The sequence below is a fragment of the Elephantulus edwardii genome, unplaced genomic scaffold (assembly GCF_000299155.1).
Source record: "Elephantulus edwardii isolate Elephantulus edwardi_28Jun2011 unplaced genomic scaffold, EleEdw1.0 scaffold00171, whole genome shotgun sequence".
NCBI lineage: Eukaryota > Metazoa > Chordata > Mammalia > Macroscelidea > Macroscelididae > Elephantulus > Elephantulus edwardii.
The window spans coordinates 6,408,910-6,435,747 of NW_006399921.1; the positions used below are offsets into that span (position 1 = coordinate 6,408,910).

A 26,838-nucleotide genomic window follows, 5' to 3' on the forward strand; every position below is an offset into this window, starting at 1 on the left:
TCAATACTTTATGCATTACACCACAGGGCTCTTTACCAAACCCTGAAGATTGCTTAAAATCTAAAGCTGCTTAAGCTTTTCTTTAAAAGGAAGGATCAGCTTTACTGATTTTTTTTTCTTTTGCCTCAGTTTCAATTGTGACTGCATCTTTATGTCAAATTTGGATAGTTTATCATAGTTTTTTTAATTAATCTTATTTTTTAAAAATTACTGCACTGAATCATGATTTATTACTGAGGTTCTCGCGATGACGGGGGCCTCAGTGGCCTCACCTCATTCTGGCCCTGCGAGGGGGCCCCAGCACATGACCTGGACTACCTGTCCTTACATCTAGAGAGCTAGAGAGCCAGGCTGAGGGTGAGATACCTGGGAGAGATGGGGGGCGCTCTCAACTCCCACCCCCATCTGCTGAGTCTCCGCATCCCAAGCTCTGACCACTCCGGACGCTGTCTGGGAGCAGAGCCCTCGTCACTGTCTTCCTCTTCCCTCAGGAATGACCCAGTCCCCTCCCAGAAGTTGGAGTTTCCTCCCGACACACAAAGCCACCTCACACCCGAGGACATTCAGGTGGGTCTGGGGCAGCAGAGAACAAGGTCCCGAGCCTGGAGGCTGGGGAGAAAAAGCAGGACATGACACCAAAGAGAGGGTACAACCTGAAGGCAGAGACTTCCTCCACCACAGGTCCCAGGACAGCTTCCGCAACACCCCTAGCCCTGGTCGGCCCCCACAAAGTCTGGCCCCAGGAAGAAGCCTAGGTCCAGGCTACCCCACTATACCTGAGAATTTACTAAGATTGTTCCCACCTGGGACCCTCTGCGGAGTCTCTTCTTCCACCTCAGGGCATTCCCACATTTTTTTATAAAAATAATCATACTACTGAGTGCTTGCTGACCACTGGTGATCTAGCAAAGCAAAACCTCAGGCTGCACTTGAACCGCCCCAGCCACTGTGGTCAATTCCTGGAGAATCTCGCCACGCCGAGGGAGCGGGCTGCCTGTAGTGAGGGGCATGGGAAAGGCCACGCAGCTGCTCACTCCCTTCTCTTACAGGTTCAACACCTGCACCCAGGGACGCAGCAGGAAGAGGAGGAGCTGCAGAAGCTGTCCCCACAGACCCCCTACTATGACCTCGGGGCTTCCCCCGCCTACTGCCCCTTGGTAAGGATGGCTGAACATTTAGGACAGTGTCCCCAATCCAGGTCCTCCCAGCTTGGCCTTGTGCCCACTTGCTTTAGCGGGAAAGAGGACAAAAGAAGATGAGGAGGCAGGGGAAGGGAGGGTGCAGGGAGGCCTCAAGGGACCCAGCATGGGGAGCAGGGGCAGAGCAGCAGGAAGGCCGGGGCCCTGCATGTGACTGCTATGGATCTTCAGGAAAACGGAGTTATTGGATGAAAGATAGGAAGGTAGGATTTTCAATAAAGCTGAACCCCAGCTGATGCCCTGCTCTTCCTCCCCCAAGCTCCACTTCCCAGCTCTGCACCCTGCCCCTGCTCCTTGGTCCTGCCAATGACCACTAGAAAGCCAGTCACAGTTCCTCCTCCTGGCCCCACGCCCAGCTGCCCAGAGTGCTGGTGTTCATTTGAATGGCTGCCACCTCTACCCATAGCCCACTCCTTTCATCAAACTTGGGGACTGGAGGTGGTACCCATGTGGCACCAGCCCAGAGACCGAGGCCAGATGGCCTGGACCTGAAGATAACACACCTTCTCCTGGCATTCATGGGAAAGCCAGGCTTTGTCTCCACAGCACAACCATCCTCCCTCTTGGCGAGACGTGCCAACATGGGCCCATCTGGAGATGCCAAAGCTGGCTCCCGGGGAGGTAGCCTTCCTTTTCCACAGTGCTGAGCCCAGGGATCAGCCCAGCCTCCCACCACCTGCTGCTGTCCAGGGGCAAGAAGACCACCAGTCACCTGTTATTCCTCAACCTAGAAACTCAGAAGTGATTGGGAACTCAGTGAGGACACAAGTCCATTCCTCAGACTGTAACTGGGCAGCCCCGATGCCATTCTTCCACTGGAGGGTGCCCTCTCCTGCTGCCCAGTTTCCATGCTGGTTCAGACAGCAAGAACTGTGCCATTGAGTCAACTCTGACTTATAGCCACATGCCGACAGGGTGGAATTGTCCCATGGGGTTTCCTAGGAGCCCATCCCAATGTCTTTCTCCTGCGGATCTGCTAGGTAGGTTCAGACATCCACCACTGTGCTTAGCAGCCAACACTTAACCGTGCTGCCACTTCATCCTCATGGCAACCTGTGCAATAAGTTCTATGCTGTCCTCATTTTATCGATGAGGAAGCCAACGCTAAGAGTCATTAAGAGGCTTGCACAGCAGAAAAGGAATAATTTGAAAAAGGATATCGAGAACAGTTGTACACCATGGAAGAATGGTATCCGTGGTCCTAAAATACACATATAGAAGTTGCTAAATTGGCATATTTGTTGCTGTGTGTATTTGCACAAAGGGAAAAAAAATAGAGGCTTGCCTGAATCACTTTGCCTCCAAGGAGCATTCTGGTTGCACCTTCTTTAAGACATACCTGTTAGTTCTTTTGACAGTCCATGGGATACTCAGTACTTTTCACTAAGACCACAGCTCAAAAGTATCAATTCTTCATCTGCCACCCTTATTTTCTGTCCAGCTCTCAGATGCATAGCAAGTGATGGACCATATCAGGGTCTTAGGCACACTTCAGTCTTCAAACTGACATCATCACTCCTCAGTCAGTAATCTGGAGAGGTCCCTGACAGCAGACTTGCTAAATGGGACTAATATAGGGCTTAACATTTTTTTTTGCTCCTCTGACTCTCAAGTTCAACATCTAACCATGCACTGACTACTGAACGATCAGACATGTTGGGAGTTTTTGTGAAGACCAAAGAGCCTGCAGAGGGCCTTAAAGAGCCTCAGTGCAGGGCACCAGCCAGTGTGGAGCCCTCAGCAGGCTCAGCTTTGCTGTGTGCGGCAGCATGACTGGCCTCAGCTGCCCACTGCCCCTCAGCTCCAGGGCCCAGGACTGCAAACTGGTCCATCAATTGCCTTCATAAACAAGGGCCACATGCCCATTGCACAGCAACTTGATCTGTGGCCCATCGTGATCTGACCCCAACAGGAAACAATATTCTCCCTCTAATAATGCAGTCTCCCAGACGGAGCTCCTGAAACTTTTAGGAAAGACTGTGACTGGACTCTAGGGAGCAGAAAATGGGGAGGGGTGTCCTGAGAACCTGAATTCAGAGTCTAGAGGCCAGGGACAGGGGCATCACTTTGTCCAGTTAACAGGTGTCAGGCAGGGCTACAGTCAGCCACCTGACAAGACCATTTCATCCACCCCTGTCTGTTTCAGTGAGAGTTTGACCAAGGGTAGGAGATATTTGTAACTACAAGGATGAAAATGAGTGAGATAAAGTGGGGTGGCATGGAGTAAGAAGGCCTCTGTGTTCCCACAAAAGAGAAAGCCATGCCTCCTTCAGAATTCTTCAAATCAGCCAAACCCACCTGTCAGAGCCTGGGGGAAAAGAGAAGGAAAGGAGAGGGGGAGGAGATGGGAAAGCATGGGTGGGGAAGAGAAGGGGTGGGCACGGGAAAGCCAGGATGGGGTGGAGGGGGCAGGAAGCACTGATGAAGAAGTAGAGTGATGGAAGTTAGCAATTTGGAAAGTTGTGAGCCTCTAACAAGATCCTCTGTGAAACTTTCCATGGCTCGGCATAAAAATCGCAGTGATGTAAGGGGACAGCTGCAGCTGGCCCTAATCCCCACTAAACGACTTCTCCCGCTCAGCCTGCTGCCCCCTCGGTCTGGCATGCACAACCCTCCCTGGGGGCCCCAGGAGGAGCCAGGACAAGCCTGGCAGCTCCAGGCCAGCCCCCCACCCGGCTCCTCCACACACACGCCTGCCCTACCTCCTAATAGCAGCGTGTGGCCCAAACCTCGGCCTAGCAGCCTTCCCTTCCTGGGCTCTGCTCAGGCTGGACTGATGGTAATTCCAAGTGAGCTTGTCCCAGGCACAAGAGCCATTTGGGTCAAAGAGCAGAGTAAGCCCACCTCTCCCCAGCAGCCCTGGTCAGGAGAGGCCACACAGTGTCTTGAATCCAGGGCCATTGCAGCTAGGGCACTGTGTGAGAGAATGGCTGTGGGGCAGCATGTGGAGGTCACTAGAGGGTGGGACTCAGCAGAAGGGAATCTCTGGTGTCCTGGGGAGACTCTGACACTGGTGCCAAAAGAGGTGTCACTTCTTTGAGTTTACAGAGTAATAATTAGGCCACAAAAGGATTTATCCCCAACAGTCGGTTTGTTGGCGGGGCAGTTTGTATATAAGTCACATCATTGATGTTGTCATCAATTCTCCTTCCCAACAAGGAGTGAGAGGCAGCCAGGCAGCAAGCGAGTGCTGTTCTCCATGCAGGGCCCCGAAGCAGGTGAGAAGCCTGCAGTGGCCAACAACCAGAGGGCTGTCCAAGTTCGGTGGCCCCAGCGTGGGTGGGCCCAGGGCCCTGGTGGGGTAGGTCAGGTCCATGCTGAAACTTGTCCAAGGATTCTAACTAAAGCCACAGTGCTCCCTTCCATCTGTGCCAGGTTTTCTGTTCTGGGAGTCATTTCAAGGGGTAGGTGCTCTTTGGCGAGCAAATACTAAGTGAGAACTCAGAGAAGATCCAAAACAAATGTCTAGATGATGAGGGAGGAGGAGACACTGCCTCACTTTTAAGGAGAGACTGGCTTCCATCTCCTCAGTTTTGTGAGGACCACTAGCCCAGGCTAAAAGCAGAGGCGTGGCCTTGGAAGGATGGAATCCTGGCAGCTCCGTCACTTCAGGTCCTCCCGAGGAGTAAGAGACTCACTGGAAGAACCCTGAGAGAAGGCCATGGGAGGAAGCAGTAATAGGTCTGACACCTGGCAAAGGAGAGTGGGGAGGAAGGAGGATTTAGTAGGAAGTCTCAGACTACAGCTCACTCCTAAAAAGTTTTGATCAGGTCTTTAAAACGTCCTTGGGCCATTGCTGCCCCTTAGAGGAGACCTGGATCCCACAGGAGTGCCCCCTCCCCTCCGCCCAGAACCCTCCCTTCCCACACTGAGTGCATCGTCTTCAATGATTGGCTGGGATCAGGGGAAAGTGTGTTCTCTGTGGACCCAGAGGGATGGCAGCTGGAGCTGTCCATCAATGGTGCCCCTGCTGCAGGAGAGAGAGCAGGAGGACCTGCTTCCCCATCAGTCTCGGGGGCAGCTCCTCTACAGCCCTGGTGGACCTCAATCCAGGACAGAGACTCCAGGGGCTGATGCTTCAGCTGATTTCATCTTCCCATTTTTCCCTGTCCACTCCACAGACCCTCACCCTCAGTCATCAGACCCTCACCCTCAGCCATCACTGCAGCTGCTCTTGGTAGTTTACTGATTGCAGTGGGGCCCAAATCCTCATTCCTAACGGGTTGACCTTTGATTATCAGACCAGGGTTACCACATGTGACCACAGTCAAAGTGGGAGAGGTGCCAAAACAGATCACTGGAACCCCATACAGACGTCTTCTGACCCTCACCATGTAGGAGAAGCCTGACTGGGAGCCCACGTGTCTAGGATGCAGCTCTAGCTAATAGTATAATGGAGACCCTCCACTCCATAGAGCCCTAGGTTGAGGGTTGTTGTTGTTGTTAGGTGCCATTTAGTCGAGTAGATTCATAGCGACCCTATGAACAGATCTGAGCCCTGTGCTGTCCTGTGTCGTCCTCACCATCTCAGACACACTCAAGCCCATTGCTGCAGTCACCATGCCAATCCACATGGTTGACGCTCTTCCTCTCCTTAGCCACCACCCACCTTTACAAGCTTGACGTCCTTCTCTAAGGAACAGCCTTTCCTAGCAACTTACCCGAAGTAAGTTTCACCATCCAAGGAGCACTCTGGCCGTATCTTCTCCAAAACATATCTGCTCCTTTGACAGTCCATGAGATATGCTATACTCTTCTCCAACATCATAGTTCAAACACCATCAATTTTTCCCTCTGTCATCCTTATTTATTGTCCAGCATGCAATTCCCCCTCAGGACATTGGGAGGAATCGTAAGTGGGCCATACCTACCCTTCAGCGGAGCTCTGCTGGCACAGTCCGTAGGGAGGTGCCCTTCTAAAACCAGAGGTGGTGCTTCTCTGGCAGTTCAGATCCATTAGTGACTCCCAGGAGGGTCCTATCCTTGGAGAAGGACATTATGTTCAGAAGGAGGGACAGACAGCACAGGAGAGGAAGACTCCAGATGAGATGGATTGATACAGTAACTGGGGCAGAATCAGGGAGACTGGATCAGGACAGGGCAGGCTTCAGAGCTGCTGTACACAGGGTTGCTGTAAGTTGCAGGCAACTCTATGGCACCTAGCAGCAGCAACAACATGGGATTTATTTATAGTCACTGGGAAACCCACTAAGAGGGTCAGCAATGAGTCGGTTCCAACCCCATGGCAATGCCTTGATTTGACTTGACCTGGCCTACAAGCTGGGGCAACCTTACCCATCTTCAAGGCATTCCCCACGTCAAGCAATATTCTCGGGTCCCTGTCCTCTTGCTCTCCTAGGGACATATTCTTATTAAGGCTAAAGGCATTGTACCCAGGGCTCCCTGGTCCTCTCCCACGCAGAACCTAGAAAATAAACTAAAGAACTTCTTTCCATCTATTTGGGTGAGAAGCTCCTGAATCATCTTTGCCACCACTCCCAGTCTCCCTGGCCTTGCTAAGGTCAAGGCTGAGTTACAAATAGCTCCTACCTCCAGGTGGGAAGGTCCATGTGGAGAAGTTATCTGGAGTCTAATTGCCTACCAGTAAATAGATTCAGTGGTAACCAGTGGGGTTGGAGCTTTGGGACTCCCCCTCTTCCCACACATCTGAAGCACCTGTTTCAGGCATCCTTGTGATGATGAGAAGGGCAGGAGGTGGGTTTATTCTGTCCTGCCACACCCCTGGTGGATAGAATGAGGACAGTCAATGTGTCCATCCCCCTGCCTCTGCAGGATGGTCTTCATATCATCCCACGGTGGCAGCCATCTTTCCCAAGCCCCTGGGGCCCTTGAAGAAAAGATGAGGCTTGGCCACCTCCTTGGGGCCCTTTCCTCACAGCACCTGACACTCACACTGCTTTGTCTGTCTCTTCCACACGTTCCCACCCATCAGACACCCTCACAGACTTTCAGGATGTGGGATTGCATCTAAACCCCCTGTAGAATCAGCCCCCCTTCTCCTTCCTTCTGTGTCATCTCCTGTACCCCCAACCTCTTCCTCAAGGTTCCATCTGGAAAAGGGATGTTTCCTCCACCCTCACCCCCATCTGCAGGCAGGTTCTGGAAGCACTGGGGGTTGAGGGAGGAGAAGGTGTCAGGGTGTGATTCTTCACCTCTGAGAAATCAGGAACTAATTGCTCTAATCTTAGCCCTGTGATGTGTCCCTGCCTGTGGTCACTGATGGGCACGAGATGGGCGTTGCTTGGGGGCAATTGAAATCAGGACACCTGGCCTTCCTTACTGACCATGTGACTCAGCCCAGTGGCATGGTGGCCTTCTTGCTGCTACCTTGGCCCGTGTGAGCCCTGACCTCTCCCTCAGGCACTGCTTTGCAGGAAGGTTGATCTCTGTTGGCTTAAACATCAGCGTTCTAGACTCCAGGTTCCATCCTAGGCCACTGCCACTCTTCCAGCCACTTTCAGCAAGTCTCTTTCCCTCTCTAAACCCCAGTTTCTTCCTCCTGCAAAATGAGAATGACTTCTAGAAGCCAGGAATGAGACCCATCATACCTCTGCCCACCCAGTCCCAGGCCCCTCGTGGCCAAGGGAACATAGCTTATCTGAACATATGAATGTCTTTGGCTAGGTTTTGTAAATACCTTTACTTAACACCAATTTTCTGTGCTGTTACTGACCAATTGGTTCTTTCTTTCTCTCTGTGTCTCCTCCACGGTCCCCTTTTCTCCCTCATGTACCCACCTCACCCTCCTACCTCTTCATCTCATCCTGACTCTTGGCCCTGGGGTGCTTCATCTCCATCCTTGTCTGTTCTTATATTATTACTCCCCTCCTCTGCCTGTCATCACTCCCTCCACCCCCGCTCTGATCAATCCCTAGGACTCTGGTCTAAAGGACACTGACATCTACTATGCAGAGCTGGACACCTCCGCCCTGAGACCCGTGCCAGGGCCTCGGACCACCAAGCCAGAGCCAGGAGAGGTTGTGGAATATGCCACCATCCAGCTGGGCCCCCCTTAGCATATGACCCTCTAGGGGCCCCTTCTGCTTCTGAACTCCAGGTACACCTGGTCCACCTTCTTGCATTCTGCCAGCTCCCCTCATCATCCCTCAGTGAATGTACTCCCAAAGCACAGAGGGTTGACAGGATGCAGTGGAAAAGGTAGAGGAGGTGGACCGAGGTGAGGCATGCAGGAGGCAGGAGAGCTAGGAAGTACTCTCACTCCTGCCATCTGCTTCCTTATTACTTGAGTAAATCTTCCCCCCTCTGAGCTCAGTTTTCTTCATTTGTGAAATGAAGAGGTTGACCTGATGACCTCTGGAGGGTCTTCCAGCTCCAACAATCCTCATTCATCCTTCTACAGGTCCCAGTGGTCACACACCTCTCCCTGGAGCTACCTCACTCTTGTATTATAGACGGTCCCTTAGAGTCCACCCACCTGACACCTAGGGCTCCACTTCACACCCACACTTCCACTTGGCCCCCCTCAACTTGGCTGATCTCAATTGAGCATCTCTTCCCAGTCACAGTGCTGAAGGCTCATAGTTCAGGCAGGCCAAGGCAAGGTCCTTACCCTGGAGAGGGTGGCTCAAGGCCCCAGAATCTCTGAGCTAAAAAAGCAGTGTGGCAGGCTCTACAGGGAGAGAGGGGAGCAGGATTCTGTCTACAGGCTGAGTCCCTGGAAGATAATGCAAATTGCACAGAGACTCAAAGACAGAGAATACAGATAGTGACTCAAGGGGGTGAGACCAGGGCCTCTCAAAGGCTTTAATGAAGCTTCAGACCCTCCAGCTGAGGTCCAGAAGGAGGGGCTAGACACTCAGACCAAAGGGTTCACGCCTGTGGATAGTGACAAGGAGCTCTGGTGCTTGAGCTGGTTTTGGAGCAGGGTGGGGAAGGACCGAGACAGAGCAGGGTGGAGAAGGTGCAGCTGGCCAGGGGAGTTAAAGTGGCTGCTAAAGCATTAAGTTTGCTTCAGAGTATAAGTCCACAGCGCCCGTGAGCGCTGGTGTAGGAAGACCCCAGGGGCTGCCTGGGAATCAGCAGGGTGCTGAGCACTAGACCCATTGCCCCCTGCGCTGCTCTGCACAGCCGCTGCATTTCTGATATCTCCTGGACTCACAACTTGTCATCCCAGCTCCTTGTACTAACCCGTCAGGTGTGGAGGACAATCCAGGGGCTCCCTCAAGGCCACCAGCCAGAGACACGTAGCCTGGCCTTGAAACCGGCCTTCCTCATCCGTCTCCGGCTTGTCCTACGCCTTGGAGGGGCCTAGTGCTGTGACCAGGAGGCGGGGGCTGGTCGACAGACTGGAGTGTCTCACCCCATTCCTCCTCCCCACCCCCAAAAACTAGGAAAAGCCGCCCCACTACTACAGAGCCTTCTTGTGAGGTCTAGGCCCTGGGGAGGCCCAGCAGGAAAAGGGTGTGGGGCTCAGAGTAGGGGAGCCAGACTGAGGGACAGAAAAAAAAGTCATTAATCCCATAAATCCTAATTTGGAAGCCCTCCCGGCCTCTCTGAAGTACAGTGTTGGGCTGGGTGTCATCCTGGGCGCCCTTGGCAGAAACCCAGGGAAGGGAGAGGCTCAGCTTCCTCCCTCATGGCTTTCATGGGGGTGAGGGATGGGGTGGGGGGGTGTTGAGCCCTACCCCACCCCACCCCTTGTAAACCTTCCCACCTGCAGAGCTAACAGCACCATCCTGGGCCTCTGGGAGGCCTGGGTTTGGGGCCAGGATCTGTAAGGTGCTGGGTCAGGGTGGACAGGAGGGGTAGAGGTGGGGTATCGTGGAGGTGGGGCTTCATCCTGAGCTGGAGAGGGAGCCCTCAGTGGGGAAGGAGGGAAATGGGGGAATTAGAGCCCCAGCCCATCCCTTCCCACTGGATGTTTTCACTGCCTGTGACTCCAGCCCCTCAGGAAGGACAGGGATGTCAGACAGGAGCAGGTGCAGGCCTCTGGGCCGACTCCTTCCCTCCTCCCTCCCTGTCTTGGCTCCTGGACTGGGGTGCAGGCCAAGACCAGGGTCCCCTAAGTGCGATGCCTCACATCCCAATCCCACCCCTCAGGCCATGTGATGTCTGCATGAGGCCACAGCTAGAAACCTGCTGGCCCCTCTGGACAATTAGACACCAATAATGAGCCATAGAAGAGCTGGTTGAGGGGAGGGGGGACTGGGGGCATGGAGGGAGTACTGTGGATCCCAAAGCCTGGATTCCTGAACAGAAGAGCCTGGAAGCTGAGCCCTCTCCCCAGGCCTGTCTTCTCACCCCCCTGCCCTCCAGGGCACCCTCAGCCCTGTGTCTCTCCTCCCATCCCCTGGCATTGTCCACCCTCCTTCCCACCAGCATCTCACTCTCCTTCACACCAGCTGCCTTCTTCCCTGCTCTCCTCACACATCTGCTTCTCTCTCTTCTGTCTCCTCTGCCCCCACCCTCTCTGCCTCTCTGCACCCCCTTTCCCTCTGCCATTTTGGCTTCTCCTGCCCTTTCATCTCCCCCTTTCCCAGCACTCTCCCCACTGAAGTTGGTGGTTCCAGAGGCCAGGACTTCAAAAGGAGATCAAAGTTAGACTCCCCCATCAAAGACCAAGCTCTGCTGGGAGCAGCACCCCCACCAGACTGTAACTCTCCCTGTCAGGCAGGGTCCCTCATCCCAACACCCCAGGAAGCACATTCTCAGCTGGAGCCCAGGACTGGAAAGGCCACTGTGGAAACTCCTGCATTTGGGATTAAAAGAACTATCTAGAAACCTGATACAGCCAGCCCTTTCCAGGCTGAGTGACCTCAGGCAAGTCACTGATCCTCTGTGACCCATATGGACACTATGATTTGAATGGAACCATTATCTACCCTAAGCAGCAGTGATGAAGTACTCAGTTGCTGACCAAAAGGTGGATGGTTCTAACCCATCAGCCACATCGAGGGAGAAAGGCATACCAATATGCTGCTGTAAAGATGTTATTGTGGTTGTGTACTGTCAAGTCAGAACCAACTCCTAGCTGACCCTCCAGTGGGTTTTCAAAGGCAATAAATCACACAGGAGAAGATTACGCATCTTTCCCCCGCAGAACAACTAGTGGATTTGAACCCCATACTTTTGGGTTGGCAGCAACTGTGACAATGGGATCACATATGTCAGAGATGGTGAGGCTGGCTCAGGAAAGGAAAAGGTTCAGCCATTGTTCATGAGGTTGCTGTGAGTTGTAGTCAACTCGATGGAGCATAACAAGAAGCCACCAAACAGCCTTGGGGACACTTAGGCAGCTCTCCTGTGTCCTAGAGGGTCACTATGAGTTGTAATAGACTATATAACAGTGGATATTATTACTTTAAGGGATCTGATGGTATAAATTAAGCCCTTGGCTGCCATCCAAAAGGTTGATGGTTTGAATCCACTCAGTGACTCCTTAAGAGAAAGACTTGGGAACCTGCTTCGGTAGAGGTTATGGCTCAAGTTTGCAAGAAAACCTAGGCAGTAGCTCAGTCCTTAATATGTGGTTGCTGTGAGTTGAAAATCTATCCCAAAACAGTTAATAACAACAACATTCTCTATTTTGGAGTCCTTGAGTGGAGCGACACCTTAAGCACATGGTGGTAAGGAGCTGTGCTGCCGACTCAAAGGCGCACCATTCAAATCCACCTGCTGCCCCACAGGAGATAGATGGGCAGTCTCCTCCCAGGCAGTTTACAGCCTCTGAAAAGCCACCGGAGGGTCAGCTGTGAGTCAGCTCCTACTCCACAGTGCACAGCAACAATGGAAAGGTTAGCGATCCACTTCCGAAAGGTCACGGTCTTGAAAACCCTCAGAGCAGTTCTGGTGGACACTCCCAGGATGCCGGCCCCCTCTACAGAAGTGCACGGGAGTACTTTAGCGTATTATTTTGTTTTGGGTTTACCTTAGAGAGCTGTTGAGGGTTAAAGGAGGAAATGTAGGTAAAATATCTAGTACTGTGCCTGTCACTATTAGTCACAGTCGCCTCCACAGCATCTAACAACATGCCTGCTGAGAAGGAGCACAGCTCCTCCTGCCGAGTGGATGCTGACTCAGTGACCCTAGAGGACAGAGTAGAACTGGCCTGGGACTTTCAAGGCTATAATCTTTACAGAAAGGAGTCCTGAAGGTGGAGGGTGAGCGGGGGTATAACTGTGAGTCAGACAGACTCAACAGCAGTTAGTTTGGAGGGGGATGTTGGGGGAATTAGAATATTTATGAAAGTACATTGAATCTTCTTTCTCCCAAAGGGCGGCTAGTGGATTTGAACGAGTGACCTCACAGTTAGCAGTCCAAAGCTGAGCTCACCATACCACAAGGATTCCCTAAGGAGTCCCTGGGCAGTTGTTGTTGTTGTTATGTGCCGTCGAGTCGCTTGCGACTCATAGCGACCCTATGTACAACAGCCCTAAACTCTGCTCTGGCCTGTGTCTCTGACACTCCCATCCTGATTACCCCAGTCACTGAATCAATCCACCTCATAGAGGGTCTTCCCCTCCTATACCGTCCCTCCACCCTACCAAGCATGATGTCCCTCTCCAAGGACCAGTCCCTACTTACAACAAGTCCAAACTATGATAGATGGAGCCTCAGAATCCTTGCCTCCAAGGAGCCACCCGGTTTAACCCTTTCCAGGACAAATCTGTTTGTTTTCCTAGCAGTCCATGGTATTCTCAATACTCTTCTCCAGCACCACAGCTCAAAGGCATCAATTCTCCTTCCCATCCTCCCTAGTCACTGTCCAGCTTTCTGATGCAGAACAAGTGACAACAAAGACCATGGCCTGTATCAGATGCACCTTAGTTTCCAGAGAGACACCATTACTCTTCAGTACTTTGGAGAGGTCCCTGACAGCAGACCCTAGGCAGTAGAAAAAGTTAAAGCCCTCATGTGCTAACCAAAAAATCAGCAGCTCAAAGCCACCCAGAGGCAACTTGGTAGAAAGATCGGGCTACCTGCTTCTGAAAGATCACAGACCTTGAGACCCTGTGGGGCAGGGTTCTACTCTAACACACAGGTCAGCAACTGGTATTTCTGTCAGCTCACAGATGCCCAGGAAACCTGTCCTCTTAACATTACTGCTCTCACTGTCATTCAGGGAAGGGGAGGTGTGGAGGTGAGAGTGTGAGTGCTGGGCATAAAGGCAGGAGTCTGAACATCCTGATTCCTAGGCCTCCGAGGAACCACCCCCACAGCCTTCACCTGAACCTGTTCTGTAGGCCAGGGCTTCTCCTTTTGAAGCCTCTGCCCCCAGCTTCCAGAAGAGCAGCACTGTCCTGCCCAAGTAGTCACCCTCCCCGGACCTCATGTCACCAGCCTCATGACATTTCAGGAGAAGACACTTACTTCTGGTGCAGCGGAATGGGGGCTAAGGGGCCGAGGCTGCATTTATGAAACTTTTCTTGGTTTCAAACACAAGGGAACTTCAGAGACGTGACTTGAGTAAGTCCTTAAACCTCCCAGAGCTTGTTTTCTCATCTGTAAAATAAGAGGTTAGCTTCCTTTGGAGGCAGACTGTATACGCTATAATTTTAAAGAACTGAGGAGGTGGCTCTGGGGGATCTCTGAGGAGACAAGGAGGTGCTGATCTTCAATCTCCAGACACATCCAGTGGGGGTTCCCTGAGTGCTCCCTGGCATCTGGTAATCCTCACCCAGCTGCAAAGAAGGCCCCTGCCTCATAGTCACACAGTGATTAGTGACAGAGCACAGAGGAACCTGGATCTCCCTGGTCTCTTTTCAGGGCACCTCTTCCTTCTGCACCTGATGGGGCTCTCCATTCCAGTGGTAAATGCACAGGAAGCCCAGCACACAAGCCCAGGCAAAGGAAGAACCAAGATGCGCATACAACACCCCCAGCCTGGGGCTAACCTCATCCCCTATCCTCCCAGCACTGACTCCTCCCTTGAACACCTACCCCCCTCCTGAACTCCCTAGCTCAGGGCTCCAGATGGCAGCACCCCGCCTATCCTGCCACCTCTCCACCTCCCTGTGAGAAAAGCAACCTGCTTTTACCCAGCTTCCTGGCTCATCAAACACCTAGGCCCCACACTAGGTCCTCCCCTAGGTGTTGGAGGTGTGGACCAGAGCTGTCCAATAGGACTGTGTGAGGCAGATGGAAGCACCCTGCATCTGTGCTCTCCAAGCCATCAACAGCAGCCACACAGGAGCACAGAAGTGTGGCTACTGTGAATGAGGAAGCGAATTGCTAATGCTACTTCATTTTAATCAATATAAATCTAAACAGCTTCAGACGGCTAGCGGTTGCTGGGACAGCACAGATAGCTTGTAGTGGCTGTTGTTATTAGGTGTCATTAGGTCAATTCTGATTCATAGCAACCTTATGGACAAACCTCGCTTGGGCCTGTGCCAGCCTCACAAGCTCAGCTGTGTTTGAGCTCATTGTTGTAGCTACCGTGTCAATTCATCTCACACAGGGTCTTCCTCTCTCTCACTGACCCTTTACCAAGCACGATGTCCTTCTCCAGGGACTAGTCCCTCCTAATAACATGTCCAAAGTACGTGAGACGAAGTCTTGCCGTATAACCTTCAAGGAACATTCTGGTTGTACTTCTTCCAAAACAGATTTGTTTGTTCCTCCGGCAGTCCATAGTTTATTCAATATTCTTTGCCAGCACCTCAATCCAAACGCATCAATTCTGCCTCCCTTTGTCACTGTCCAATTTTCCAAACGTCTGCCTGGCGTCCACATTTAGCAATGGCTACTTTTTAAACAGGACTGTGGAATATTTTGGGTGGTGAGGTGGACAAGAAAAGTTGCTGCCTCCTGGATCCTCCACGTCAAGCAGCCTCTTTGGTTGAGTGAATAGCCTGCAATCTAAGACATGGCCAGCCCCAGGGAAGGTAGACAGGAAGTAGGTGGCAACCTCTCCTAGCAAAACCCTGAGGCTCCATGTGCAGACCACAATTATCCCTTCTCCAAAGACTTTTATTTTATTATCCCTTTTCCAAAGACCTGCTCCCAGGTTCCATCTGCCATCTCCAAGAGTTGAGGAAAACCCAGACCTGCCAGAGGAAAGGAGATTGGGAACTTAATAGGCTGAGTCTTAGGTCAATTCTTACAGGAAGACAGAAATCATCCAAGTCAGGCTGAGAAAGGTCCGAGAGGTCTGAAAGATCATCTCCTGAGACAGCTGGACTCCTGCAGTCACTCGGCTGAGGAACCCCTGTCTTTGAAGGGCAGTGTCCATGCACTCTGCTTCCCTCCCACCTCCTTCCCAAGACCCTAGGAAAAGCCGTCCAGCAGGGCAGGGCTCCCCCTGCTGGCTAGCTCAGGAAATATGCCCAACCTCCTTAACCATCCCACATCCTGGCAAGAAGCTGTTGACAGTCTACTTCTGTAAAGATTACAGCCTTGGAAACCGTGAAAGGTAGTTCTACCCTGTCCTACAGGAATGCCACGAGTCGGGGCCAATTCAATGACAATGGGTTTAGTTTTGGATTCTCCAGAATCCAAGGTGGCTGGGTGCCACCTTCCCAGAGGTCTAACAACCCCCAGCAGAGCACTTGCTTTGGGACTTCAAATGGTGAAGAGTAAAGGATGGAGTGGCTGGGAACCTTGAGACATCCTTCCAGGGCTCAGGGTGCGAAGCAAAGGCCAATCTGGAACCCACAAATAAACCCCTACTCCTTTGCCACACTCTTCCTTTTCCTAGAGTGAATCTGTTTTTTTCCACCCCCTCCTTATACCTCTAAGACCTCTGTCTAAGGAATAGAGTAGGCAGTAGAGTCAGGCAGATCTGAGTTCAAACCCTGCTCTCACTTATTATCTGTGTGACCTTAGAGAAGTAGATTACACTCCTTGAACCTGTTGGAATGTGGAGGAAAATGACTACCTCTTAATATAGACTGAATGAGATTAACTTGGAGGAAAGAATGGCTAGGGAATGACTGTTTTGTTGTTGTTGTTGTCGTCATTGTTGTTAGGCACCATCAAATTGAGTATGGCTCATAGGAACCCTATAAGCAATAGACCTGAACCCTGCCTTCTCCTGTGCCATCCTCATCATCTCTGACACAATAGAGTCCATTGTTGAAGTCACTGAGTCAATCCTTCTCATTGGGGGCCTTCCTCTCCTTCACTGACTCTCCATCTTCCATTATTACCAGTTCCCTTTCCTGTTCTCCAGAACTCCAGGAAGAGACTTCCTATCTCGCAGGTCTTCCAGTACTACCTTCCACCTGGGAAGGCCAACACCCATGCTGCGGCCCTAGGACACTCCCTCCACTGGACCCTCAGCTCTGCACCACATGTGCTCTGAGAGAGAGGACACTGCCCCCACTACACACACCCTGCTCCCACTACTGTTGCTTCTAGACTAGCCCAAGAGGAAGCCTCATCTACACCCAGTTCCTTCCAGGCAGACCTACAATGGAGACCTCAGTCTTCACTTCCCTTCAGGCTCCATCTTGGGGTGAATTAATTACTGAGCAATTGCGTGAGTGCCCGTGGACACCTGGAATCAGAGTGAGGACGAGCAGATGTATCTGAATGCGAGCAAGTGGCAGCTCTCCCTGCTACCATTCATTCTTCATCTGCTTCCCTGAAGATTCCAGAAAAAAAAAAAACCTCTGGCTTTAGCTCTTCCTCAGTCCTCCAAGCTCAGCACCACCAAAGGCTGCGAAGAAGTCTCCTTCCTCCTGGGAGGCTGAGCCATTACAGTGTCTCTGGAACCTGCCCATAGGAGAAGACAATAGAGCTGGTCTCATGAGACAGTCCCTTCAGCTTTGTATCATTTATAAATCATCTCCAAACTCACCCCCTCAGGCATCATGAACAGACTCCCTGCAATATGTTGGATGCATTATATGGCTTTGTATATAGGCTTTCTAGCTATGGTCTTGTGATGTCCACCAAATGATTATATGGGACTATGCAAATAAGGTGCATGACACTCTGCAGGAGTATAACCATGCAAATAAGGTGCATGATACCCTATTAAGAGGATGTGCCAGTTTTACCATCCTGTGCCATGAGCCATCCTAGAGATGGAAAGTGGCTACTAGGAAAGAAGATCCGGGAGTGAAGCATATCCTTGGGACCCAGAATCTCTGTGCTGAGAACCACCTTGACCCAGGAGGCAGAACAAAAATTGTAACACTGAAGACCATGAGAAGCAGTTGCCATGAAACAGTGGCAGCAGCATCCTGAGCATCAGGAGACTGACAGGATCTTGTGTGGGGCACTTCCCAGCCCACAGAGCAAGAAAGCTGAGTGTCTTTGGGTATGAGATTTGCTGATGGAGTAGTATCCCTCTTGGCTTCTATTGGTAAAGCTAAAAAGTGAAGCTGAGGGCTCAAGGGCCAAGATGCAGGGATCAGGGAGTGGTATGTCTTCAGAAACAGCTGACCCTGAGTTGTAACCTGTTACTCCCTAATAAACCCATAATCATGAGTGTGATTTGTGAGTTCTACATGGCTGTTGCAACAGGTTACCAAATGAAGCATAGGAGTTGAGAATGCCTTAGGTAGGGGGCAGCTGGTATAAGAACTGGTAAAAACATTGAAGGGAGGAGGCCTGTCTGACCTTTGACTCAGAGGAATCAGCCTTGAGCTATTGATCTAGATTCTCCTTCTCTCCTGATGTTAGAGGAGATAGTATGTTCCTGCCATGGCATTTTTACACCTTCTAAAATAAACCAAACTACTCAGATTAGATACCAGCCTCTGCTGACCTGGGATAATTCTGCATTGCCCAAGACCCCTGTGAACCTAGGAAATCCAAAAGGTGAGAAACCTCCCATTTCTTCCACACAAACACACATATACAGAGAAGGGTATAACCCTGGGGTCACACAAACCCAGGAGAGATCTGCTAACTTGAAATGCATTTTACACAAAGAAGTATAGATCAGTATCCCACAGATTATACAGTCTTCCTCCTGCTGCCAGGTGTAAAACTTCAAGTCCAGTTTTTTCCCAACCTAACCTTACCTCCTACTAAGACAGAACTTACCCAGAAGGCCAATAGAGAGGCTCCCAGACTCCAGGAGACCCAGATCCTCAGGCCTGGCACAGGACACATCTCCAGAGGGAGTGTACATGCCCACTGATGGAGAAGGTGCTGGGGACATCAGTTCCATGTCCTGTAAGGCTGCCATGTGCACTCCCTGTCTCACATCTGCCACTGCTACAGGCACTTTGGAAGCTAAAAGGGAGAGAAAGAACTGAAAGTCTGATCAACTCAGAGTCAGCCTTCTCCTTTCTCACAAGGGGCTAAAAGATGGTGGGAGAAAGTCATCACGTGGACAATGATGAGTGGGGAGCAGGAATTCATCTTCTTCCAGGCAGTTCAGAAAGGCCTCTCTCTACTCCTTAGACAGGACAAATTACCTTCCTCCCAGAATCCCTAGTTCCACCTAGGCCCATGTCTAGAAGAAACTTGAGGGGCCTTCACCACCACCTACAAACACTTCTCAAGGTATACTTCTGGGATCAAAGGCTTTGGAGAACAAAGGTCTAGTGGAAGATCAGAGCTGCAGAAGTGAGCATGTAGGGAAGGAGGCTTAAGAAAGAGCTCAGTCTGACAGGGCATATATAACACTTTTAAGCCTTGACAAAAAGCAGCCTTCATACTGTCATCTGTATATCCAGCCATCTGTCCAGCCTTTAGCCCTTCCTCCCTGCTAACTAGAGCTCAATCTTAATCCCTAAACCAGAACTGGAGGACTAGCCATGAAAGATATAAGGAAGGGCTATAAAAAGACCATGTCATACAGACAAGCGTCTTCAGAGGAAGTCATAACCCTTGGAACCCATAAGCCCAGCAAAAGTCTACTAACTTAGTTCCTAATGTTATAAGGTAAGGTGAGTCAGTACTCTATAATCACCATATGCTGATTTGGGTGAAACATCTATCTAAATGTGGAGAAGATAGAAAAATGCAGACTGCATGACACACATTTGTACCTGTGCCCAAAGGTGTCCAGAGTCGTGTGGCAGAACTCTTGGGGTCTTTTCAACTTTCTTCTCATTCCCTTGAAAGAAGAAATTTCACTCATTGAAACACCATGGGTTAAAGAAATAAATTAGGACTATTTTGTGCAGTTACAGACCAAAAATGGAAAATTAGATCAAAGCCAAGAAAATAAAATTCAACAGAGATAAATGTGAAGTCCTTTATGGAGGTTCAGAACTCAATTACATACATTTGAGACTACAGATTCCTAGTTTAGTTACAGTTCATGTGAACTAGTTTATTGACTACATGTTTAAAAAGTGAGTTAAGGGCTTATTGAGTTTGCTTTTAAAAGGTAGATGTAATATCAGTTCGTATTACTGAAAATACAGAGATCAGGTCAAATAAAGTAGAAAACAGCCTCATGATTCTCTGGCTTGGTCCAAGCCTTCGCCAGAATATCGTTTCCCAGGTTTTAATAGCCTGTGATAATCTGAGAAACATTCTAGAATACTCTAGAATGTCTAGATGCATGAAGGAGGGAAATACAAGGTTATCTGAGCAAAAAGAGAGGGAGTGACTATGTTGAACTCAGTGGAGAAGCAGCAGCATAGGAAGAACCTTTTAAGTGTCCTTAGATGGCTGAGGTGTTGGTTCCTTCAGCTAATGAACACTTACTGATTGGCAAGCACTGGCACTTTGATAGTCTCCAAAATAGACAAAAATTCTTACCCTCATAGCATACATTTAACTGCAGACACGGTCCATATACATGATAAGTGTATAACAAGTACATATGTTAGGTAGAGAAAAGCGTTAAGAAAATCAATGACGTGTGGAAAGAGCAAGGACTGCCAGGGAAATGAGCCTGGACTTTCTGAGAGGCCAGGAAGGGAGACCTCAACTGAATGAGGGACTTCTGAGTTCAGATGTCAAGGAGGTGTTCTATCGATTAGAAAAATAAGAGATAGAGAAATTCTAATCTAGTGAGTTTATACACTGGAAGATGTTTTGTTTTACATACGAAGAATGGCTGGTTACTTAGCAGCTCAATGACTACCTCAACATACCTAATTTGTTTGCCTATTTGCTTGCATGTTTTGTTTTTACTGCTTCTGCTTTGTTAGCCCTAGTTTGCTCACTTTGCCTCCAGGCTACCTCCCCAGTGGCCGCAGTTCCAGGCATCACATTCACAATCAAATTTCTAAAAGGAGAGACCAGGTCTTCTCACAGTGCTTTTTAAAAGAGAAAATATTTTCTAGAAGCCCCACTGCAAACTTTTCCTCCATCTCATTAAGATAGAAATGTGTCACATGACCTTGTTCTTGCTTAAACCATTTTACTGGGAAAGAAAATGGGCTTATCACAACTGCTTACACCAAATGGTGGTTTGGTGGTAAGGAATTTGTACTCCCAGGGCAAAGGTACATAGTTTGAATCCACCAGCTGCTCTGCAGGAGACAGATAAGCAGTCTCCTCCTGTGCAATTTACTACCTTTGAAAATCTGCTGGAGGGTCAGCTATTAGTCAACTCTGACACACAGTACTCAAACAACCATAATACTTGGAGGAGAGTGGGTAACAGATTGAAATAAAGTTCTGAGTCCCAAATTCAAACTCACTGATATCTAGTTGATTTCAATTCATGGAGACAGACCTTCATCAAGTTTCCTAAGCTGTAAGCTCTACAGAAGAAAGGAAACTGCTCATTTTTCTACCACAGAGAAACTATTAGATTCAAACTGCTGACCCTTTGATTAGCAGTCAACACATATACACTATGCCATCAGCACTCCTTAAGTTCTGAATTAGGAAGGAGGAAAGAGATTGGCAGAAAGAAAAGATATGATTAGGTAATAATCTTTGCTCTGGTGGTAGTGAGCTCTCCATTATTAGAGGCATTCAAGTAAATACAGAATAAAACCTGTCAGCAATGTGAGAGAAGATTCTTTGAGTAGATCAGAGTTGATATGGTGACCATAAAAGTAATTTCCAGCCACTCTTAAATGCAGACCTTTTATAATTTGTGAGGACTCACAATGTACAAACATTTCCTCAAAAAGGGACTTTGTCTTTTATTAAGATCTTGTGAAGTAGGCTTTCATGGCTAATTAAAAACAGCTCCTAGGCCTCAATATAATCCTCAACAGCCCAAGTGCTCTTACTTGAAGTCCCTTTAAGGTTTCTGGAATCATCCCTTCCTTTAACATTTCAATGACTACTTCCACCACACATGTTCTCCGAGATTCCCAGGCATTTTCATGACAACCCGTTGTTTAGTTAGCCCTCTCCTCTTCTGAGTGGGCTTTTGAATTCTTACCTTTGCTGTCTTCTTGTTGCTCACAGAAGAGGGAAATAGTACCTACAGCAGACTAGGCGCTCAGGCAATCCTCGAAAGACTTCCAGGGAAAAATGGCAAGGTGACAGGTGAGGTGGGACTCTCTTTTCCTTCATTTTCTCCCAAAATGTTACTAAGAGAGGGAAGAGCTTGTAGGAAAATTTCACTGGAAGCTGGGAGTAATTGGGACATTTTTAAACCACAGTGAGCAGATCAAATGTTTTAAATTAGAACTTCTGTCCTTCTAAGTTCCTCTCCCACTCACCACTTGCCTGGAGTTCTCTCTCCAACCTCTGCCTTCCTGTTCCTCCCATTGCTGAACCTTACACTTCCCCTGGGTTCGCACTCTTGCCTGCTCAAGATCCTTTGTAAAGTTTTTCAGTCCTACTGTTTGGGGCTCTCCCCAACGCCCCTTGAAACTTCACTGGGTATGGGGGCTGGCTGGAGAGCTCTACCTGTTGTACTCAAACTCAAACTTTTGGGTTATTTTCCAAAGCATAAGATCTTCTCTCCCCAATGCAAAAGCAGCTTTACACACATACTTCATTCATAACCATTTATATGGTGGCCATCAAATGATATAGGAAACTAATGCTAACATTAGTACAAAACATACCCAAAGTCATGGAGCTAGTAGATGGTGCCTTCTAAATTAGAACTGGAGACTTCTCTTTTTTTTTTTAATTTTTTTTTAAATTATTTGTTATGTGTGTGTACCGTCAAATCGGATCTGACTGGTACAGGAGGAGACTGTCCCTCCTTCTTCAGCAGAGCATCTGATGGATTTGAACCATGCACCTCTAGAACTGGAGACTTCTCTTAACTCAAACTTAGTGTCATCAAGTGGATTGTGACTCATAGTAACCCTCCATCAGGTTTCTGAGGCTATAAATCTAAATAGGAAGAGACTGCCCATTTTTCTCCCTTGGGGCAGTTAGAAGATTCTAACCACTGGAGACATGTGGAACGATGATGTTGTTTAAAGACTAAGGTGCATCCAATTCAAACTATGGTCTTTTCAATCACTTGTTATGCATCTGAAAGTTGGACAATGAATAAGGATTACAGAAGAATAGATTCCTTTGAGTTGTGGTGTTGGAGAAGAGTATTGACTATGCCATGGACAGTCAAAAGAACAGATAGGTCTTAGAGAAAGTGAGTCCAGGGTCCTTCTTAGAGGCAAAGAGTATGAAGCTTCATCTCACATACTTTGGCCATGTTAGGAGGGGCTGTTGTTGTTGTTGTTGTTGTTATGTGCCGTCGATTCGTTTCCGACTCATAGCGACCCTGTGCACAACAGCCCTAAACCATGCTCTATCCTGCGCCAACCGCACCGCCTCTGACACACCCATCCCGATTACCCCAGTCACTGAATCAATCCATCTCATAGAGGGTCTTCCCCTCCTGCGCTGTCCCTCCACCCTCCCAAGCATGATGTCCCTCTCCAAGGACCCGTCCCTCATGGCAACATGTCCAAAGTATGTCAGATGAAGCCCCAGAATCCTTGCCTCCAAGGAGTAGCTTGGTTTAATCCTCTCCAAGATGAATCTGTTTGTTTTCCTGACAGTCCATGGTACATTCAGTACCCTTCTCCAGCACCACAGCTCAAAAGCATCCACTCTCCTTCTGTCCTCCCTAGTCATTGTCCAACAAGTGATTGCAAAGACCATGGCCTGTATCAGGTGCACCTTAGTCTCCAGAGAGACACTGTTGCTCCTGAGTACCTTTGAGAGGTCCCTAACAGCAGACTTTCCCATCGCGATGCGCTTTTTGATTTCCTGACTGCTGGTACCAAGAGTGTTGACTGTGGAGCCAAGCAAACTGAAGCTGTGAACACTCTCAATCTCTTCGTCATCCATCCTGACGCTGCCAATTGGTCCAGTGGCGAGAATCTTTGTCTTCTTGACATTGAGCCTTAGTCCATACTGAAGGCTGCAGTCCTTGACCCTTCGCAGCAAGTGCATGAGGTCCTCCTCAGTTTCAGCAAGCAGGGTTGTGTCATCTGCATAACGCAGATTGTTAATAGATCTTCCACCAATCCTGATGCCACAATTCTCCTCATAGAGCCCAGCTTCTCGGATAATCTGCTCTGCATATATGTTGAAAAGGTATGGAGACAGGATGCATCCCTGGCGTACACCCTTCCCAATTTTGAACCATGCAGTGTTGCCCTGCTCTGTTCTGACTACTGCCTCTTGATCCAAGCACAGGTTTCGCATTAGCACAATTAAATGTTCTGGGATTCCCATTCTTCTCAGAGTCAGCCACAGTTTGTTATGATCCACACAGTCAAATGCCTTTGCATAATCAATGAAACACAGATAGACATTCTTCTGGTATTCTCTGCTTTCAGCCAAGATCCATCTAACATCAGCAACAATATCCCTAGTACCACGACCCCTTCTAAACCCAGCCTGGACTTCCGGCAGTTCTCTGTTGATGTGCTGTTCTAATCGTTTTTGGATGATCTTCAGTAGAATCTTGCTTGCATGTGAAATCAATGACACTGTTCTGTAGTTTCCACACTAGAAGGGGCTAGTCCTCGATAAATCCCATCATGCTTGGAAAAGTGGAGAGTCAGTGAAAGAGAGGAAGACCTTCAATGAGACAGATTAACATAGTGACTCTTACAACGGGCTCAAGTATACCAGAGATGATAAAAATGGCAGAGGATAGGACAAGGTTCAGATCTGTTGTTTGTAGGGTTACTATGAGTCGCTCTTGATTCACCAGTACCTAATAACAACCACCACAGCTGGAGACATGTGACTTCTTGGTTAGCAGCAGAGCATGTTATGGACTACAACACTACAGCTCCCCTCTCAACTATCTCCACTGCCACTGAATTGGAACTGACTCACACCTGGCCCTTCACGGTGTTTCCGGGGCTATAAATTGTCCAGGAGGAGATTGCTGTCATCTCTTTTCCTACAATAAACGTCATCTTTAGAGATGAAGTATGCAAAAACCTTAAAGGAGAAAGTAAAACACTGCGGTAGGCAGAGAGGTGAGACCAGGTGCGCTGGAAGGATGGTACACAGTGCACTAGAAGGGGCCAGAAACAAGCCTGGAGGCAGGGAGGGAGAGCTATAATTTAGAAATGAAACCAGTAAAACCAAGCAGATGGGCTGAATGTAGAATGTAGATAACCAGGGAGATACTCTTTGAGTTAGGGACCATGGTGGGAGGGTGAGGGGGCATTCAAGTTTGCAAGTGTGGGCCCTTGAGGTGCCTGTGGAGCATCCAAACAGGGATTCCGTGGGCTGTTCTGTGTACGGGTTGGTTTCTCCTGAAACAAGCCTGCACTCTGAGCAGTCACAGGTCTATGGATTAATGAGAACCAAGGGGAGGATGAGCTCATGCAGGGAGAATGCGCAGAGGAAGAGGAGGCCAGAACCTTGGACACAGCCTCAAGGAGCACCAACAGAAAAGGAGGGGCTGAGGCTGAGACAACAGGAAAGGAAACCACGGCAAGGCAAGCAAGTAAAACAGAACCCAACAGGATTCCAGGTCCAGGATCCAGGAGGGCTCTGCTTAAGGAGGAAGTGGTCCAGTTATACAAATGTTCTGGTGGGCCATCAGAAACATCCACAGTATGTCCATTATAGAGTTGGGAGTGACTTTGCAGACCACTGGTGATACCAACCAGCATCATGCCTAGAAGCCAATTTTCATTAAGTTAAAAAGTAAATGACAGGTGAGGACATGAGTCAGCTAAGAAGAGATAATTCTGTCAAGATATGAATTGCAGGGGGGGAAAGGGGGAAGATAAGATGCTATCTGAGAAAACAGGTGGGGTCAAAGGAGGCAGGATTTTGCTTGTTATGTTTCAAGACAGTTGAGTCAGTTTAAAGGACAATGAGAAGAAGCCAGCGGCAGTGGGTGTGGAGGGGCCCTTGGAAAGCAAATGTGCAGTTCAGATGGGAAAGGCAAACTCTACTGACTCAATAACACAGGGTCCTGCTCAGCCCATCTTTCTCCCATAGAGTAGCTGGTGGACTGAAACCACAGTCCTTTGTGTTGGCAGCACAATTCCTTAGCACAAAGCCACCAGAGCTCCCTCATCAGAGAGATGCAAATCAAAACCACCAGAAGATACCATTTCAACATCTAGTCACTCATCTACTCATTCACTGCCAGCAGATGGGTTCTCAGTGACCTTTCATCAGGTTTCTGAGGCTGTAAGTCACAAGAGGAGATGACCGTCCATCTCTTTCTCTTGAAACTACCAGTGGATTTGAACCACTGGAGATGTACAACATTTGTGTTAACAGTAAAACTTACTACAAACTACATTGTGAGTGCTCCCCAATGGACGACTGAAGGACCCCTGGTGATACTCTTAAAGCACTTGACTGCTAACCAAAAGATCTATGGCTCAAACTCACCAGCCACTCTGTGGGAGAAAAACAATCTGCATCCATAAATATTGACAGCCTTGGAAATCCTATGAGACAATTCTACTCTGTCCTACAGGGTTACTATGAGTCTACAATTGTGGACTATTTTTTTGTCTAGGATGGCTAGGATTAAAAAAACGGGTGAGTGCCCTGGCCCGCGGGAACATTCAACGGTGACCCTAGGAGGGGAAGAAAGAGAATGGGGGGGGGGCGCAGGAGGCAAAGAGACATGGAGACAAGTCGAAATTTCCGATCAAGTCTCGACTTTATTGAAAGCATACAGAGATATATATAGGAGCACGAATGAGGGGGGTGGAAAAGAGAAGTAAGATTACTTAGCAGGGTGTTCCCAGTAAACCGAAACCTGTCCTCCGAGGGTGGGGCAACATGTCCAGACATGTCCTTAGAGAATTACAAAATGGCTTCAGCTAGGTAGAACAAAACGGCTTCCAGCAGGGGAGCAAACATTGTCAAAGATATGGGCAAACTGGAACTCTTCTTTATTGCTGGTGAGAATGCAAAATGGTACAACTACTGCAGAAAATTACGTGTTATTCCTCAAAAGAACTAAAGAAAGAACAACCAACCAATCTCAAATTCATCACTGTTGAGTCAGAAGTAACTCATAGCTGACTCTCCCGTGAAATATCAGAGTTATAAATCACTCAATAAGAGATTTGCCTATCTTTCTCCCACAGAAGAGCTTGTGGATTCAAACCACTTGTCTTTGCAACTCTTTTTCTGTTAGGCCACCAGAGCTCAGAACTACTATGTTTTTTGCTGTTAAGTGCCCTTGAGTCACCACAACTCATAATGGCCCTATGTACAACATCTCCAAACCTTGCTCTATCTTTTGCCAACCTTATTGTCTCTGACACACCTACACCCATTAACTCAGTCACTGAATCAATCCTTCTCATTGTGGGTCTTCTCCTGTGCTGTCCCTCCACCCTCCCAAGCATAATGTCTTTCTCCCTCC

General features: G+C 49.1%; 1 protein-coding gene across 1 annotated transcript in view; it reads left to right on the plus strand.

The window, feature by feature from the left end:
• The first annotated feature begins 375 nt into the window (after positions 1-375).
• The window catches only part of LOC102876918 (protein FAM101A-like), a 66,837-nt gene continuing 40,374 nt past the window's right edge, over positions 376-26,838 (plus strand). The window contains exons 1-3 of the mRNA XM_006895638.1: positions 376-567; positions 1,050-1,157; positions 8,096-8,225. Coding sequence (XP_006895700.1) covers positions 376-567; positions 1,050-1,157; positions 8,096-8,225 — 430 coding nt within the window. The remainder of the gene's footprint in view (positions 568-1,049; positions 1,158-8,095; positions 8,226-26,838) is intronic.